General features: G+C 38.7%; 1 protein-coding gene across 1 annotated transcript in view; it reads left to right on the forward strand.

Moving 5' to 3' along the window:
* Window positions 1-19,227, forward strand: part of LOC122733284 (connector enhancer of kinase suppressor of ras 2-like) — a 565,211-nt gene that overhangs the window by 160,957 nt on the left and 385,027 nt on the right. Inside the window, exon 2 of the mRNA XM_043973567.1 lies at window positions 4,128-4,291. Coding sequence (XP_043829502.1) covers window positions 4,128-4,291 — 164 coding nt within the window. The remainder of the gene's footprint in view (window positions 1-4,127; window positions 4,292-19,227) is intronic.

Raw genomic sequence — 19,227 nt, forward strand, 5'->3', positions numbered from 1 at the left:
CCAGTGACATTTAATATTGTACATAAGTCAGCTCTTAGTTATCTCTGTGTAGACTATTTTATGGATTATCCATGGAAACTTTTAAAAGCAAACCAAGCTAGGGCCCCTGTCAATTGGTGTATATTCAGAATATAGACTATTTTTAATATTAACTTAATACAAAATTAGAAAAGAAAATCTGCTGCTATAGAAAAAATAACACGTTCCAATGACAAGTGTAATTGTTGTTTGGATAATGTGTTGTTTTGTGTTCTATGTTCTACTGTAATCTTTAAAAATGAAACTTTGACAGTTGCTTTCTCTCTAATTCAATCACCCCCAAACATTACCTTATCATTTGTATAGAAGACATTTTCATTCTAGTACAAAATGCAGACATAAGTTCTGTAATATGTTTTCCCTCAGATTGGTTAATTTCCTTATTCTGACCACTATATTTTCAAATAAAAATACTCTGGACTTACATATTATCATCTTGTCTTTGTTCTGTAACAACCATTCTAAGTTAGAGTTTCTTGGTTGCTTCATATGAAAGTTGGCAAGTTCTTGAATATCTCCAGATTGGAATTTTGCAGTTCTCTCCTATGAGCAGACTCCATAACTTTGGGTTTTTCTGAGATACTCTGAAGCACACTCACAGTTCAAATGCTAACAGTCATTTGTTTGATGAAAGTTGACTGATGAAGGGCCTTTAAAGTTAATTGGAGGGTTTTCTTTTTTAGCTTTTGAATTTTCTCTTTCAATTGTGGATCTAGACATACATACACGCATACATGCATACATATATACATACACACATACATAGGGTATGTATAATGCAGACAAATAAACCTAACTTCTTAGTTGATTGCTTAAATATTATCTGACATTTTGAGTTCAGAAAATTTGAAGTGCTTTCAACTGTTGGCTTATTCTCCTAATTTTTTTTTTTAAAGTATTTATTTCTACCTCATTTTGTTCTCTGAATATCACCCTCCTCTCCCCACCCTTTTCCTAGTAAGCCATTCCTTGTAAGAGAGAAAAACAAATCATTTCCTTATTCAGCACCCACTATGTACATGTCATTATACTAAGTGCTGACCAGGATAAAATGAAGTGGGAAACAATCACTTCCCACTCTGGTGTATGCTGCAGGGAAAGACTTATTACCCATAGCCATACAGATAGTAAATGTGGAGGTTAGATTTGAACCTAGTCCTTTTTGTCACCAAATCTGGTATTTGCTGGATCCTAAGACCAAGAATGTATTGAGGCAAAGGACCTTAGAGTTCAATTAGTCCAACTTCCTCATTTTACAGGTGAGGAAAGGGAGGCCCAAGCCACTCTCTCTTCCATATCCCAGTGACTTCCACCCAAATAGATGGTTTGTGTGAGTAAACACTCACACACTTCAGTCACCTTTTTCTTTGTTGTGTAGTTGCAGGAGCCATGCACATTAAATGGATTGCTATATAGTATGATTCCTTGGAGTCTTATTGGTTATTTCCATTGTTTAGGTCATTGCTGCCATAGTGGCAGATTTCTTAAAAGTAATCTCTGTATGTGTTGCTTTAAAGTTCATCCATCTGAATTGAGGATATAACTGAGTACACATCTAAAATGTTGTCCCCCATATTTGAAGAAGATTCTGAAAAGTGAGATGATCATTTTGGGTTCAGTGTCTTACAAATGCTGCTCCCACAACTTGCAGAAACCTATAGGGGGAATTTGGATGGAACAAGTGATAGTCAGTAGAGTTACAACATCTGTGTCTAATCATATGCTATAGAAATCAGCTGGCAAACTGCAGACATTAATAATATAGTTAATATGTTCAGGTCAATGGCTCTGTCTTGAATCACACTGCAATATGGCAGCCATTTGAGCATCGCAACTCTTCCTGCTAGAAAATCTATCAAAATACAGATGGTAGAAAAAGCTGGAAGTTTGTGTGCCAGATCATGAGAATGAGTTTTCTGCCTTTAATTGATGCTCGAATTTCGTAAGAACATGCTGATTAATGGACTACTGAATTCTAATCAATTCTTAGCCCCACTGAACATCTCTTGGGATATTTGCAATGGACTTGATTCATCACCCCCATTTAGTCTGCCCAGCCTTCATATGCTACCTTAAAGAAACCACTGGGTCTGATTAACAGTGCTTTCAGACTTCTAGCCAGGAATACCTTTTTCAGTGCAGCTTGCTCAATACTAGAACATTAACAGTTCAAAAGTGGCATCTAAGAATGAAGGTGAAGACTGTAATATTAGGGGATTTTTGTTACTTTGGGGTACCTTTTGGGTATTGGTTGGTGAGTTCACAGGCATTGTCACATCTGAATCCTTTTTTTCTTAGAGAGAAGATTGCTCCCTTCTTTCCTCTCATTCCTCCTATTCCTCTCCCCTCTTTCCACACCTTCCCCCCTCCTTTCTATGAAAGGGTTTCTAAAATTAAAGGATAAAGATAAATGTGTTTGGTGCCTCTGTAGCTGAGGCATTCAGTGCTATGCAATCCTTGCATGCTTGCATTAAATTTCTACATAACCCAATTTCTTAGCCTACTCCTGCTGTTTGGGTGGTGATGTATCATATTCTAGTGTCAGTACCTGCTGCAGTTTTTAAAACAGAGTGTTGGAACCTGGGTTGTGTGAAATGTTCAAGACATTTAGCTTCAATAAATTACTTTGTGTATCCTTCTTTTTATGACTCATTCTCTTAAACATATATGAAGAGTTGAGGCTGGTTAAAATGGCCTTAGATAAGACATCAGCATTTCAAGGGGAGTCACTGAGTAAAGTCTGAAGTGTATAAAAAACTATCATGTGCAGAAAGCGGAATGATGCCTAGTTATTGTCATGAAATATAGAAAGTGCACTGTAAATTATCCAGGCAGATTATGTTAGCAAATTTACACTCATGTTTTTGTTGACATAAGCAAGCAAAGGTGTCCAAGTCCCCTGTTGACATTGTTCATCATCTCTTGTCTGCTTTTCTTTCTCCAAGTAGTCTGGCAAGAGCCCCCTTAAACCAGAATTCTTACTATCTTCCCTATCAAAGGGAAATAATGAAGCAGAGAAACCACAAATTGAGAAGGAGGATACTTCAGCTTTGCTTTGGTCTGAATATTGCTGCTGTTTATCTGGAGAGTAGGATAGGGAATGGGAAGGAGTTCTGAATCAGAACCCGAAAGGAAAACTGATCAACATTCTTGGCCTTTATGAGTTGCTTTCCCAGTGTGACATTTTGAGGTAAAACCTCCCTGGCTTTGATCTCCAAAGCACCCATCTCCCCTGGCTATTGTCCACACCTGAAATTTGAACTCCATCATAAATCTGAACCACCACAGGCTCTGAAAAATGAGCTTTTGCTGCTGTTGCTGCTGCTCTTGTTGTTGCTGCGCTGCTGCTGCTTTATATAGCCCAGATCCAGGGCTCCACAGCATTTTCTTACCATCGCCAAGTATTTACCATCTCTGGTACTTCCCCTCCCTTCTAGTTTTCCTTTATGGTTTGTTTTTGCCCCCATTTGAATGTGAATTCCTTGAGAGCAGAGATTGAGTTACTTGCTTGTGTCTCAATCCTACATTACAGTACAGTACTCACTTGGTACATTCCTTTCTCTATGTGTGCTATATGCTGTCCTTAAGTAAAATAAATCATTATGTTTAGTTACAAAAGTGACAACACAAGCATGTATTCTGGCTTGCTGGTTAAAGATGACAGTTAGCTTGGCTGATACATTTTAGCCATGGCATATGTACAATGAAGGCAGATTTCGAGTTACCACTATTTTCTATACTTTTAAACATTTATCTAATGTCTAGCCAATACCTCTGCAATTAATGATAAACATCAAACTTATTGCTATATCACCTCTGTTTATTTTCTCATTCATTGGTGGAGGCATCCAAAAATCAATTTTGGAGTTTCTCTCATCCCAAGTTTTTTGTACTAAGGACAAAGGATGCTCAATTTGAGGTAGGCTGTTAAGATAAGGGGTAAACACCACATCAGTATTGAAAAGGACAGCTTTGTATTAGCAGCATGAGCTGTTTTCCTGCTTGTTCAAGTAAATGGATGCTTTTCCTAGGAGGTACAATCCCTATTTTCTTTGACTTCCTTCTCTGGCCTTTCATGTATTTTCCAGGTCTTGACGACTGTGTCCAACAATACATTGGTAACTTTGAAGGGGAAGATGTCAATGGAGAACAGCTGCTACGCATAACAAATCAAGAGCTTGAAGATCTGGGAGTGATCCTCCCTGACCACCAAGATGTCATTTTAGAAGCAGTTGATTTGCTGAGCGTATTGGTAAGTAAACATTGGCCTGCTTACACCTCTTGTTTTATTAGTCACTTAAAAATCACTTAGAAGTAAGACCTATATTTCTGTCTGTTACACTATGTCTCAGGGTATTTTTGCCCTTTAGATTCACAAATGGTCTTGTTGACTGGCCCCTGCTATGATTGCTCTGGGGTATAGTTGCTGTCTCAGGTCCTGGCTAGGGTGTACAAGGACAAGATGTACGAGAGCTTTTTTGAAGGGTCTTAGACATGGCAAGTCTAAAGTTGCTGCCTTGCAGCAATTGATTTCAAGAGTGGCCTCATAAATCAGCTTGAGAATCCCTGTGAAATCAAAGCAGAGGATTATAGAAGATGGAGGTGAGAGAGGCTGCCACCTCTACTAAGACTTCAGATGAATCAAAGGATGAGAAGGGAGTTATTGAGACTAGATGTGAGATCCCAGGTGACTGTGTCTACCCCTCGGGATACATCTCCCTTTGTTATATTGTGGCTAAGTCAATAGCATCTTCTTTGAATCCAAAGGACATTTGTGAATTAAGTACTTAAAGTGTTTAAATACTTATTTAAAATTTCAAATATTTGTTTAAATACTTGGAGTATTTAGAATGTTTCAAATGTGGATTAATCATTATTTCACAGAATCACAGAATCTTAGAGTTGGAAGGGAATTTAGAGTCTATGTAGTCTAATCTCAAATTGTCAGGATTCCATTTTTAGCATATCGAACAAATGATCATTTGTGTATTCAGTCTGCATTTCTTTGCCTAATCTGTTCCAGGCTCTGTACTGGGAATACAGAGACAGAAATGAACTAGTTCTTTCCCTCTATCAGTCCACATTCTATTGGGGAGGGCAGACTGGAAACAACATGAAAATAGCCAATAAAATACAAAATGTGAACAAATGCATTTCTTGGGGGAGGGTACTAGAAACTGAGGTGAGGGGGGAGGGAATCAAGGATAGGCTTCCTGAGGTACATACCACTTGAGTTGAGCTTTGAAAGAAGGTCAATATTCTAAGAGGCCAAGGTGAGGAGGGAATGCATTCTTGGAAAATACATGGAGATGGGAAATGGTAACAGTAAACAGGGTACTTTGGCTTGTACATAGAAAGCATAAAAACAAATAATGTGTAATAAGCTTAGAAAAGTAGGCTGGAGCCTGATGCAAAAGCTTTTGATTAAAGTCCTCCGGTAAGGAGGAATCCATCAAATCAAGTCAAATAAACAGGAATTTATTAAACACTTACTATGTGCTGAGTGCCAGGGATTCAAATAAAGATTCCCCTCTTATCCCCCCTCCCCCCCAAAACCCATCCCAGACAACTTTGTACAAGTAAGATATGTACATGATAACTTGGAGGTAATCAAAGAGGGAAGGGTACTATAGCATTAAGGGGGACCAGGAAAACCTTCTTATGGAGGGTGGGATTTTAGTTGAGACATGTAGGAAACCACAAGATGGAGATAAGGAGGGAAAAATTCCAGGCATGGAGGACACTTGATGAAAATACATGGAATTGGGAGGCAGAGTGTCAAAGAGGGTTACCTTGACAAGGCAAAGGATCACCTCTTTGTGTAAGATGGGGTGAAGGATTAGTTATGATGTGAGATGAGGGGGGAAGAAGAGGGAGTTCTTGGAGGATGGCCTCAATTTTTCAGTAAAATATGAGCCAGTGTTCTCTGCTGAGGGGGGGGGTCCATGGCAAGTTGAAGAGAGATGCTAGGTGGTGAAATGGATAGACTGCTGGGTCTGGAGTCAGGAAGACCTGAGTTCAAATCTATCCTCATACACTTACTAGCTATGTGACCCAGGGCAAGTCACTTTACTTCTGTTTGCCTCAGTTTCTTCAACTGTAAAATTGGAATAATAATAGTACCTACCCCCCAGGGTTGTTTTGAGCATCAAATGAGACAATACTGTAAAGAACTTAGCACAGTGCCTGGTGTATAATAAATGGAAAGGTTTGAAAATGCTGCTGTGGCTAAGTGAGAGATCAGTTAAATGAATCAATTGACATTGTGTAACATATACTAGTAGTGGACCCAATCGGCATGGTTTCATGATTTTCTTCAGCTTTGTTCAGCAGTGGATGGCAGGGGTAAAACAAGGCTGAGATGTGGTAGAACAAAGTTGGTTATATGAGGAGGTAAAGGATTTCCGAGAGGGGGACAGTGCAGGTCTGAATTGGTTCACTAAGGAGTTAAGATGGTGAAGGGAGGAGAATGTAGCCAGTAAGGGTTGATGGTATGAGAAAGAACTGAGGCTTAGGGTCTTATGGTGAGAATGAAGGAGAGTCAGGGGTTGAAGGAGGGAGGTGGAGAGGTGGAATGCCAACAGATCATGATCAGTTAGGAAAGTTTATATTTCAGGAAGGTGGAAGTGGTGCATTTGGGGGTGATTGCAATACCAAGGGTATGATCATCTCTAGGTATAGCTGAGGTCATGGGAAATGAGTAAGTTGAGGAACTATGAGGTTAAGGTGTTTGAAAAGGAGTATCGTTATGTGTGTTGAAGTCCTCTGGCATGAGGGTAAGAATTTTGAGGGAGAGAGCCTGTGAGCTAGACATTTATCTCACTGAGAAAAGAAGGGGAGTGCCTTGGAGGTCAGTAGGCAGCAGTTCCAGCAATCTTCATTGGCTTATAGATATGGATTGAGTGAACTTAAAGGAGGCAACGTACTGGTGTGATGTTGGTAGAGGGAGAGCCTAGAAATGGAAGTGAGGTGCTAGGAGTATTTCAACTGTTTCACCATAAACAGTGAATCTGAGGCTAGGAGTCAAAGTGCCACCAGTGCTGGGAAGGGTAACCAGGGAAGCTATGGTTTCAGGTCTTACCAAGCACACGAAGACAGAAGGAGTGGGAAAAGAAAAGAAAAGTCATTCGATCCACTCTACAGCATTCTAATTGTTAGGAAGTTCTTCTTTACAGAAATCCTAAATTTGCCTCTTTGTAGGCTCTACTTAATGTTCTTAGTGCCAACTTATTGAACCATCCAGAACAGGTTTACTAGCAATCAATTAATCCATAAACATTTGTTAAGCACCTACTATGTATCAGATACTTCTTAGAATAGTGGCTAGGTGGCTCAGTGGATAGAATATTGTATCTGGAGTAAGGGAGACCTGAGTTACTAACTGTGACTTTTCTTAGCCTAAAGGTAACTTAGTTTCTTCATCTGTAAAATTTGGATAATGATAGTGTCTACCTCACAGGGTTGTTGTGAGATTGAAATGAGATAGTATATTATATATATATATATATATATATATATATATATATATATTGTGATTTGCAGATCTTAACATGCTATGTAAATACTCCTTTTCTTGAGGAAGCCATGGGCTTGATCACTGGTTCCCTTTCTCCATGTTCAGTGACTACCCTTTTACTGACACATTCTAGAACATTGCCAGAATCTGGCCTTGATGAGGCCAAGTCTCAGTCTCTGGCCTACAGTTTACAGACTCTGTTCTCTTCCTTGTTTTGAATGTCAGTACATTTCCCTTTCTCTAATTCTACAGAACACTTTACATTATCTTTCAGATGTCACTGATAGTGACAACTCCTGGTTTTCCTCTTCATCAGAATTACTTCTCTTTTTGTCATCAGAATTTCATTGTTGAGAACTTCTCCTGTGTCTTGGGTTGACTTTCCATAGAGAATTATAGTCCATCATTTCACTGAACCTATCTATTGTTTCACTGAACCCTTTAAAATCTGTTTTTCCCAATACTGATGAGACTGTGCTGTGTGTGATATGGAGTGATCGCTTCTCCATTATTTCTATAGTAATAACTGCTGAGAATCTGATCTAGAATATTTATTTTCAGTTGTTCCCCCACTTTTTGGAGGATAAAATGATCATTTAAGCTAGTTAAGAAATTATTGAATGTTCTGCTTTCACCAGAGAGAGAGAGAGAGAGAGAGAGAGAGAGAGAGAGCTCGAGCGCATATGTCTGGATAATTGAAGTCTCTCATCTCTACTATAGTGTGACTCTCTGCCAGGCTTCTGATCTATTTTCTTTTCCTGTCCAGATGGCCTGTAGTAAACTTTGATGATAATTTTCTTCTGTTTATCACCATCTACTGAATATAACCCAAATGCTTTCCCATCATGTTCCTCAATTCCGGTTCCTGGATTTCCTCATATAACTTTATCTTCTCCATATGCCCTTCCTCACCCCATACCTATACTGTCCCTTTTCTATGAGGTATAGCCCTGTGCCACAGGTGTTCTTCCACCAAGTCTTAGTGGCATCTGTGAGATCACATTTGCCCCCTTGTATTAGAATCTCTAGTTCCCCATTCTAATTTTCCTAGTTTGTATTAGTTAAACTGTTTCGTCTAATTAGTATCCCAGCAACTATTGCTACATGGTACCCTCTACATTCTCCATTGTCTTTTCCCATGACAATGAACCATATTGTAATTAGCTAAGGAAGACCTACATGGATTTTGGAAGGCTTACTGAGCAGGATTTCTTCAGGTAGAGGCTGACCTGAAGTAGGGAATATACAGGTCATTATTTCTAGGGGATCTTCCCACACTGAGCATGCCCAGAAGGAAGAGTTAGCGGCAGCCCAGAAAGCTTTGATGTGCTTCTTTTTGTGCTTTCAAAAAGTGACTGATAGCAGAATACAAAGGGCATAGTGAGCTTGGTGGTCACCCTCAATGATGGGATGCTGTCTTACTGTAGGGTGATCATCCTCTTCCCCATGTACCTTAACCTGCTCTATGAGGAAATCAAGGGCCATAGAAATCTGTTAAGCATAACATGTGTGTGACTTTTGGGAGCTCCTGTCTTAAGTTTCAGTTGGGACCGTGCTCTTATTAAGTAGCTGTGTCCACCTTAGGCAAATCACTTTACTTCACTCCTCAAGTAGAATAGAAACTCTGGGAGGGCAGAGACTTGTTTGACATTGGCCTTTCTATTCCCAGTGCCTGGAACATAGTAGGTGCTCAGTAAATCTTGTTGAATTGTATTGAATTTTCAACCTCCCCACCTTTAAAATGATCTTTAAGGTCCCTTCCCGTTCTAGCATTCTGTGTCTGTGTTATATTCTTAATAATAGGGAGGTCACGGGTTCATTATGCAAAATGATGCAATTTCAGAATTCAAGCAAGGCCTCTAGGCAGACATACTGTGCAGTGTAGGTTCACAATGTCGGTTTCTTTTTACCAGTGTTCTCCACTGGGTACTTTTTTTCTGAAATAGAAGACTTCCCTGTTAAAGGAAAATAAAATTGTCTCTTTGCTTGTTCATCCTTATCACTAGGTTCATTTGCTGTGATAATTGACCTTTTGATTTGATTTGATAATGTGATTTTGTGTATTAGTAATTGGGAGCTGGGAGTATCACCAAAGGGGGTAGTTAACACAACATCCACCCCATTTATGAAGCTGAAATGTGATGTGCTGCAGGTTTTCTCAGAGCCCCAGAGCTACGGCAAGGCTGTGTGTGTGTGTGTGTGTGTGTGTGTGTGTGTGTGTGTGTGTGTGTGTATGTAGGTGGGAAGGGGGAGAGGGAGTCAGAGACTAAGGTGATTTTAAACCTAGCTTCAAAATATTTTATGCCAGCAGTGTGAACAAAATTGCATCTAGCTTTATTCTTCCCAAACATCCAAACTCATACTAATGAGTTTGTAGTATGTGTTACCAATAATGCATCTGAAAAAATGAATGTATCCACCTTAGTGATTGACTCCTCCATATAGATAAATATAATTCTTGTGGTTATGACTGTCGTGTATGACTCATGACAGCTGACTGATAGGGTCGAAAATGTTCTAGATGGATATTCATACTCTTGGTTTTTAGCCGCAAATATTTATGGAATTAGAGGTTTGAAGACTGGAAATTACCTCAGAAATCATCCCTTCATACTCTCTCGTTCCACAGAAGAGGAAATTAGAACCCAAAGATGGGAAGTGACTTGCCCACATCACACAGACCCAATAGCCAAGCCAGCTTTGGGACCTTCCTCATTTCAAATCCAATTCTCCTTCTGCCTACCACACAGTGCTTTTTCTAATAAACAAGGGGGGACTTCCCCCCACATGTGGATGTTTTGCCCCCATTTCACAGATGACTCAGCTGAAGCACAAAGCACTTAAATCCTTTGTATGTTGGCATATAACCAGTATATTGCCCTAAGGACTGTCCCTATAGACCATGTTAAGATTTTTTTGTGTCACTTAGTAGTGCCAGGCTGGTGAACAGGATGGTCATTGGGTCCCTGAAACATGATGTGGACAGTTCAAAGATGAGAGAATGTAGTTACCAGTGATGACCTAACTGCAGCATTTTTCATATCTCCTCCTACACAAGTTAACTTAATTTTGTTAATTAATGATGCATTACAGTTGCCTAATTGTTTGTTTCCCATGTGAAAATCCTTCTTGGCTCTATTTTTTACCACTTTATTCTCCAGGTCTAACATAAGATTCATTTATAATGTTGTACACACATAGATACAAGCCTGACTTTAGTAGAAATTTTAATCTACTGATATGGATGCTGTGGATGTATTTTTTAATCAGTTAAAAATCAGTTCCCTTTCTAGCCTTGTCATTTTTCTTCCTTTCTAAGGTAGGTTTGACTTTCAGTTAGGGATTCAGCTGAGACCACTAAACACATATCCGAGGGATCCTTGCCCATTGTCTGAATAAAGTGAACCTAGTAACCTCAGGAAGGCTCTTATTCATAAAATTAGAGACTATCGCTTCCGTTCCCTTTCTCCGTTACCTTGTTAACTTCTTCACTACTTAATTCACCACTTTAGTGGTTCGACATGTTAGCAGTAGTGTGAGTACTCCTTCCCTCAGCGAAAATCATGATCTATCTATGCTCTCTCATCCCATGTGACTTTTGTCTCTATTTTTCCATAAATTCCCCATAGAAGGTCCACCAACAATACTATTTTTTAAAAAAATGTTCATAGCTATCTGTGCACCATTAAGGCTTTCCATCTGCTTTTCTATCATGTATGTTCCTGATGATTCCATTTATACCACTTTCTGCATGTAAGTCAATGTTAGTAATATGCTGCTGCCTTACACCCACCCTATTTCTCTCCATTTTCCCTAGAATCACCGGCACTTCTCATTCTTATAAGATTGTGGTGGTCTAAGATTCTCAGCCATAGAATATCACTGAGAACCTATTGCTGTCAAAAAGAAGGATTTTTGCAGCTGTGAGCAGCTCTGGTACATTGAAAGTACTGTGTGATTTCTCAAATGCAATCCAGCCTGCTCTCCTCCTCCCATTCATTTCTGGGCCCAGCTCACTGTCCACCTGCAGTGTCTGTCCAAGAGATATGGACTAATTCCATGTGCTACCCGTCCAACTGCATTTCATAGTCTGGACAATAGGTATTCTTAGCTCGGATGATTCTCTAAGGGTAGATAATCTCTTGCCAGAACTATCCTTGAAGCCAGAGCTTGGGATCCACTGCCATAGCCTTTGAATGCCATGGGTCATTTCCATAATGTGATTAGAATGGGGCATTGGAATAGGGCTTCTGTGGAATAACTTGATGCAACTTACACTAAAAAGAATTGATTGCCTTTAGAACTACAGTAGATGACCTATATGGGGTGGGATGTTATGTAAAACTACTTGAGGTCAAAGTCCTAGCAGTGGAACATTATTTCTAATAGTCCAGCAGGTTTCAGACTCTTCCTTGCTTTGTCAAAATGCGTCATCCCTTGTTCTCTTTCCAGATAATTTAATAAGCTAATCTGTTCAAATAGGTTATATCCCTGGTAACATGTTTAAATTTCACTGGAGGCCCTGTGGAAGATAGTACTTTAACCCTAAAGGATGACTGATGATGAGAATTTCAGGCCCGTGGCTGGCTGATAGGAGACAGAGTTGAGACAATATGCCTTTCCTTTGATTTCTGAACCACCCCACAAGTGTGAGCACCATGTCTGCTAATGTGTTGGATTGCCCCTTCTGGAGCACAACTCTTCTCTCCAACTCCTCTATAATGTTTATGGGAAAGGAACTTTTTTCCCTTTAGATGCCCCTTGTGTGCCACATAGAGTCACCCTATTCATATTTGATCACTCTTCCTAAACTTTTATAGAAGATACTTTTAAAAAGTGAAATAAAAATTTTGTTTTCAAATTGTTTTTGAGAATTCCTGTGTGGCATCCCTACCCAAAGCAGCCTAGAATTGCACTACAAGGACTTCATATCCCATTCAGCATGTCATAAAATCCATTGGTTTAGAGGATCAGTAGACTTGAAGATATCTGGAGGTTCCTTCAAGTTGTCTTACTTTATTAAAAATAATTTGCTATTCAAATTAGTTTGTCTTTATTTCCAAAAACCCTGTGATCCCAAGCAGTCAGTCTGAAGCATATTTTAGTGATTTTAAAGTATGACCTTATCTGATGTTTGTACGTTTGAGGTAGGCATTAAGGTACCAGAAGATATTCAGAGGAAAATCACTGCTTTCTGGTCTAAGTACACTGTAGAGTTCATTTTGCACTATGTACTATGGATTGTTGTAACTTTAACTCTTTCTGTAGGTAAATAGAAATTAAAAGAACACTTTGATGGACTGTGTTGAGATTAGTTAGCTTTCAATATCTGGTTAGGGTCCTTAAAAAAACCCGCTACCAAGATAAATTTCTCATCCAAAAAGTCCATGTGTAACAAAATTGGTAGATTATTCAGGTAAATACCATTTGTATTAATGGTGATGTCTCATTTGTATTTCTTGGAATCATTGAAATGTCAGTGCACTTTAATTAAATTCTTATGTTATAAGGATTATGTAGTATTAAATTAATCTTTAGTGACTCCTTCTTGGAGTTAATTCAATTGTGGAACCAGTTCAAACATTTTAGGGTATTGTAGAAGCAGGAAAACTCGTTGAAACAAACTTTCCAAAGAGAAAGTAATGGGTTTAGTTTTAAAAGGCAATTTTTTATTACCCAACTTTTGTATATTTTAAAATTTTTTTCCATTCATAAGTAATTATTTTCTCTCTTTACTTCCCCTCTCCCCTGAAAAAAGAAAAAGAAAATCCCTTGCAATAAATAGGCACAGTAAAGCAAAATAAATTCACATGTTGTCTATGTAAAAACATATGTCTTCTGCATCCTGAATCTGTCACTGTTGGCAGGAAGTGGGTAACATCCTTCATCATCAGGAATCATGATTGGCCATCTCATTGGTGAACATTCTTAAGTTTTTCCAAGTTGTTTATATTTACATTGTTGTTACTATCAAATAAGTCTCCTGGTTCCCCTCACCTCATAAAAGGCTTCTTGGGTTTCTCTGAAACTGTCCCTTTTGTCATTTCCTATAGTACCAAGATGTTCCATTCATAGAGCATAATTTGTTCAGCATCACTTCAGTTTTCAATTCTTTGCCATTATAAAAAGAGAAGCTATAAATGTCTTTGTACATATGGGTCCTTTTCTTCTTTCTTTGAGCCTTTTTGGATATATGCCTAGTAATAAGGATTAGTGAGGCCTGTGTCAGAGGATATGCAGTTTAGTAACTTTGGGGCATAGTTCCAAATTGCTTTCTAGAACGACTGGACCAATTCATAACCCTACCAGCAGTGCATTAATGTGACTTTTTTCCTACAGCACCTTCAACATTTGTCATTTTCCATTTTTGTCAACTTTACCAATTGAGGGTGTAAAGAATTAATTGTTATTTGAGGTTTTTATGCCTCGGCAAGCACTGGTGTGGGGCTCCGCAAACCGCACGGTGCTCCACCCACTGGTTGTAGCCCTTGCCAGGGCTCTGGCACCTCACGTCATCACCACTCCCCGACGCCTACATGGGCCTGGCAAAATTATAATGATTGGAAGCCTAGTGAGGGCAGTCATGTGACTGTCAGAGCGGCCATCCCATTGGCTGGGGCTGTGTGGGGTTTCTAGGTTTGGGAGAAGAGAATTGGGCATTCTAGGTAGAAGCTGGAAAGCGACAGGCGTTCTGCTGCGTATTTTCAGCTGATTCCTGGGCAGTGGTATTTTTTCAGGTATTATAATTTCCCTTTCCCCATTTTATTTCCTTTCCCTTGATCCTACTGATCCTGTTTGTGTGTTTTTTTTTAAGTTCGTTCTTGTTAAAATAAATCTTGTTCTGTTTTGAGGGAGGCTGCAGGTCTCCTTCCTTGACCCAATATTGTGGCGAGCTGCTTAGCTAGCACTCCTCAATAGAAAATTGGTCCCCACAAGGGTATGAGGTGGAACATTGGAGTTGCTTTCATTTGGATTTTTCTAATGATTAATGTTTTTCATGTAGCTGTCAATAGTTTGCATTTCTTCCTTTGAAAATCACCTGCTCATATCCTTTGATCATTTATCAGTTGAGGAAAGACTACTATTCTTATAAATTTGAGTCTGTTATTTATCTTTTTTTTTTGTGAGGCAATTGGGGTTAAGTGACTTGCCCAGGGTCACACAGCTAGTAAGTGTTAACTGTTTGAGGCCGGATTTGAACTCAGGTGCTCCTGACTCCAGGTACTCCATCCACTTCGCTACCTAGCTGCCCCAAGTCTGTTATTTATATATCTTGGAAATGAAAATTTTATCAGAGAAACTTGATGCAGTGCTTTTCCTCTCCTCCCCCAACAGTTGGCTGTTTCCCTCCTAATCTTGGTTGCATTAAAACTACACCCTCTCTTTTTAAAATTATTTTTATTTCTTCAATTAATAAAAATCAACTTTCTGTCTCATTTCCCCTCATAATAAATATGCATCATTAAGCAAAACAAATTCCCATATTGGGTATATCCCCCCAAAACAAAGAAGTCTTGATTGGCATACCTCTTTATCAGAAAATGGTATCAGGTTTCATCAAGAGTCCTCTGGAACCCTGTTTGGTCATTATATTGAAAATAATTTTATGCCTTTTTTCTATAAAGAAGAAGATAGTGGCGAGGGAGGAGTGTGCTTAGCACCATTTCTCTAAGTTTGATGCAAGCTATTTCTACTTTCCTTCGTCTCTTCTCTTTCTCTTCTCTTCCTCACTCAGAGCCCACTCACGGGTTCTTATCCTTCCATTCTTTCCTTTTAAAGCCCTTTATGAAATCCATCCTGCATGATTAGAACTTGTTTTGCTTAGGGCTAGTCCTTCCCTTAATTTATCTTCCCTCTTACTCCTCCTTATCCCTTCTCTCTCTTACCTCTTGTTGGTTCTCTGTTTAGGGAAATATATTTCTGCATCATTATGATGTGTGTGCATTCTTCCCTCCTTTGACTAATTCTGATGAAAGTGAAGTTGAAGTGTAATCTCTTCCTCCTCTCCCTCTTCATCCTTGTTGATAGTCTTCTTTTGATATGAGGTAATTGTCCTTACCTTTCTTCTCTTTTCCCTTCTAGTGTATTCCTTTTCCTCTCCCTTTCCTTTTTTTCCTTTAAGAGCACAAAAAGATATACTCTCTCACCCTATGTCTATTTATGACCCTTGATGATGATAGGATTCTGAGGGGGCATACCTACTCATGAGGGGGCATACCTACTCATATTACAATATAAATGGTTTACTTTTGTTTACATCTTTATTCTTGCTCTCCTGTTTGCCTTTGTTCTGCATCTTTTGAGTCCTGATTATATTTCAAAGCTTCCATATACTCTGGCCTTTTTATCAGGAATGTTTGGCAGTCCTCTCTTTCATTAAAGGTCTATTCTTTAGTCCTCCTCTCTCCCATTTTCCTGCATAGGGTTATATTTATTTATTTATTTATTTATTTATTTATTTATTTATTTGTGAGGCAATGGGGGTTAAGTGACTTGCCCAGGGTCACACAGCTAGTAAGTGTTATATGTTTGAGGCCGGATTTGTATATTTAGTTTTGTAGGGTAAGTTATACTTGATTGTAAACCTATAATCTTTCACCTTGTGGAATATTGTATTCCAAGGTATCCACTCTTTTTATAGTGGTGACTGCTAAATCTTGTGTGTTCTTAACTTTGGTTCTTTGGTACTTGAATTCTTTCTTTCTGGCTGCTAGCAGTATTTTTTCTTTCTCCTAGAAGCTCTGAATCTTAGCTGTAATAATCCTGGGAGTTTTTATTGGGGGATTTCTTTCAGAAGGTGACTGGTTGGTTCTTTCTATTTTCACTTTTCCTTCCCTGTCATGGAGGGGGGGGGTGGGGAGAAGGAAAGAGAAAGGAAAATGTCTTGTCATTAGTGCGATTGCTGTATCTGTCTAGCCATTGTTCTTGGGAGTCTCTTGGAAGTTGTTCAGGTCCTGTTTTCATCCCTCCAGCATAGTAAAAAGAAGCAGCAGGAAGGGTGACAACTGCTTAGGGGAAAAAGGGCAGGTAAGCAAGCAGCCAGAAATCCAACATGACATTGCCCAACCTTTGTGCATGCCCACATGGTCCCAAGATGAAGCATGAACTCTCAGATTCTCCACCTCTCCAACTAACTCAGTCTGGCTTTCAACTTTCGGAAATCTACCCAAACACTCCCAGATACCAAAGTTCAAAGACATAGACAACTGGTGGTCTTTGGGATAACATCTGCTTGAACGTCTCTTCTTTGTATAGCAATGAAGGTACTACATGGATTTTCAGACCACAGTGCAATAAAATTAGAATTAAATAAAAGTAGCAATAGCAAAAGTAATAAAAATATGTGAAAACTGTAAAGCAATGCATTAAAAATGGCTAGGTTAGAGAAGTAATTAGAAAAACAATGAGAAATTAAAGGACAATGATGACAATAATGGCACAGATAAAAATCTACTGGACTTAGTCAAGGCTGTTCCTTGGAGGTAAATTTACAGTGTTTCTTTAGTCTCTGAAGAATTGAAATTGAGGATCATTGAAAAGACAATATAGAGGTATGTATGTGGGGTACTTGAGCAGTCCTTCAACACATCACAAATAAAGAATTATACTAGAGAAACTGGCTAAAAGATGTCATCAGAGAAACAAATTATCAAAAGATATGGGTATTTCATTTCATGGGCAATACTGAGGCATAGCTGATGGACTGCTTGAGAGCTCCATTGATATCTTTGTGATGTCAAGAGAATATGAGGGGGCAGCTAGGTGGCACAGTGGATAGAGCCCCGGCCCTGGAGTCAGGAGGACCTGAGGTCAAATCTGGCCTCAGACACTTGACAACATATTAGCTGTGTGACCCTGGGCAAGTTACTTAGCCCCAGTTGCCTCACCAAAAGAGAGAGAGAGAGAGAGAGAGAGAGAGAGAGAGAGAGAGAGGGAGTATGAGGGAGGTACTCAGCACTTTGGATAGATCTCATATGCTGAACTCACCGGAGGACATGAACAAGAGTTTTATAGTATGGGAAGGCATAGCTGGATTGCAATTTTCATCACTGGAGGGAATTCTCAAATCACTGATATCAGAGATCCTTTAGAGTTACAAAGAAAAGAAGAAATCAATTAACTTTGTTTCTAGAATACAAGGCAGTAATATATAGGAAAGATAACAAGGAAAGAGTATAAAGACAAGAACAGAAATAAAGAGAATAGAGCAAGTGAAAAAATCAAAATAATAAATAAAATCGGTTTTTTAAAAATAGCAATAAAATTGATAGATAATTTATTTTGTTAAAAAGGGAGTGAAAACACAAAATTACCAATGAAGGAGACAGATCACAGCAAACAAAATAAATTCAGCATATTATTAGGGAATAATATGCCTAACTATCTAATGCATTAGAAAAATTAAAAGGAAAAAATTAAAGGAAATAAATTATTATCTATAAAAATATAAGATGCTTAAAGTGATATAACAAGAAATTTAACAATTTAAATGGTCCATTCCCAGAATAAGCAATGAGAGATCATCATAGAAGTACATGTAAAAAAAATTAAGGGCTCACATATACCTGGCCCAGATGGATCAGCAGTAGAATTTTTTCAAACTTTATAAGAAAAAAAGAGTACCCACAAAACTTTTTTTCATAAATATAGAAAAATATAGAATGTTAGCCAATACTTTTTAATGATGCAAATATGATATTGATCTTAACATAAAGCTAATATTAAAAAATCGATATCAATTTCCATAATGAATATAGATGCAAAAATACAAAATTGTTATTTAATAGAATATAGAAATACATTAAAAATTTATTCATGTGACTAAGCATATACCTTTGAACTATCAGTTAACTCACAAGTCACCTGTGTATCTACATAAATCTCTTCAGATAACTCCCTTTTCCCCTCCACTTTGCAATGGTCTCTCTTATTACCATCAGAATTTAATTCTTTAGAGTTTCCTGTCCCTTTTAGGCTGACTTCCCCCATAAGATTTTATTCTATAAAATCTTACCTATTCTTTCCCTGAGCCCTTTAAAAGTGCTTACCCAAAATATAGGGAGCGTGGTAGATGGTGACCAGCTTTCTTTTCCTGGTCTATCACAAACTCTTTTTTTTTTTTAGTGAGGCAATTGGGGTTAAGTGACTTGCCCAGGGTCACACAGCTAGCAAGTGTTATGTGTCTGAGGCCGGATTTGAACTCAGGTATTCCTGACTCCAGGGCCGGTGCTCTAACCACTGCGCCACCTAGCTGCCCCCCCCCCCCCATCACAAACTCTTAAGATGAAATAATCACTTCCTCTTGAGGGTCCAGTCTTTCCAGTCCCAGGATCTAGTTCCTTTCCAATGGCAAGAACTGGATCCAGAATAGAATCCTCCCTGCTGGTTCCTCTATCTTATGAAGGATGAAATTATCATTAAAGATGCAATAGTTGTGAAATTATTAGTTGCTCTGCTTTTGCCATAGAGAGAGAGCTCAAGCATCTGGTTAGATAATGGAAGCCCCCAAATCATTACTATACCATGCCTCTGTGCCAAGCTTTTTCCTTATTCTTTCTATCTAGGTGGTCTGGAATATATACCCTCTTAACAAAAATTTCTGTTTCTGTCTCCATTCATCTTAATCCAAATGCTTTCTACCTTATATAGGGAGATACAGATATATGCACATA

This window comes from Dromiciops gliroides, chromosome X (genome assembly GCF_019393635.1).
Source record: "Dromiciops gliroides isolate mDroGli1 chromosome X, mDroGli1.pri, whole genome shotgun sequence".
Taxonomy (NCBI): Eukaryota; Metazoa; Chordata; class Mammalia; order Microbiotheria; family Microbiotheriidae; genus Dromiciops; species Dromiciops gliroides.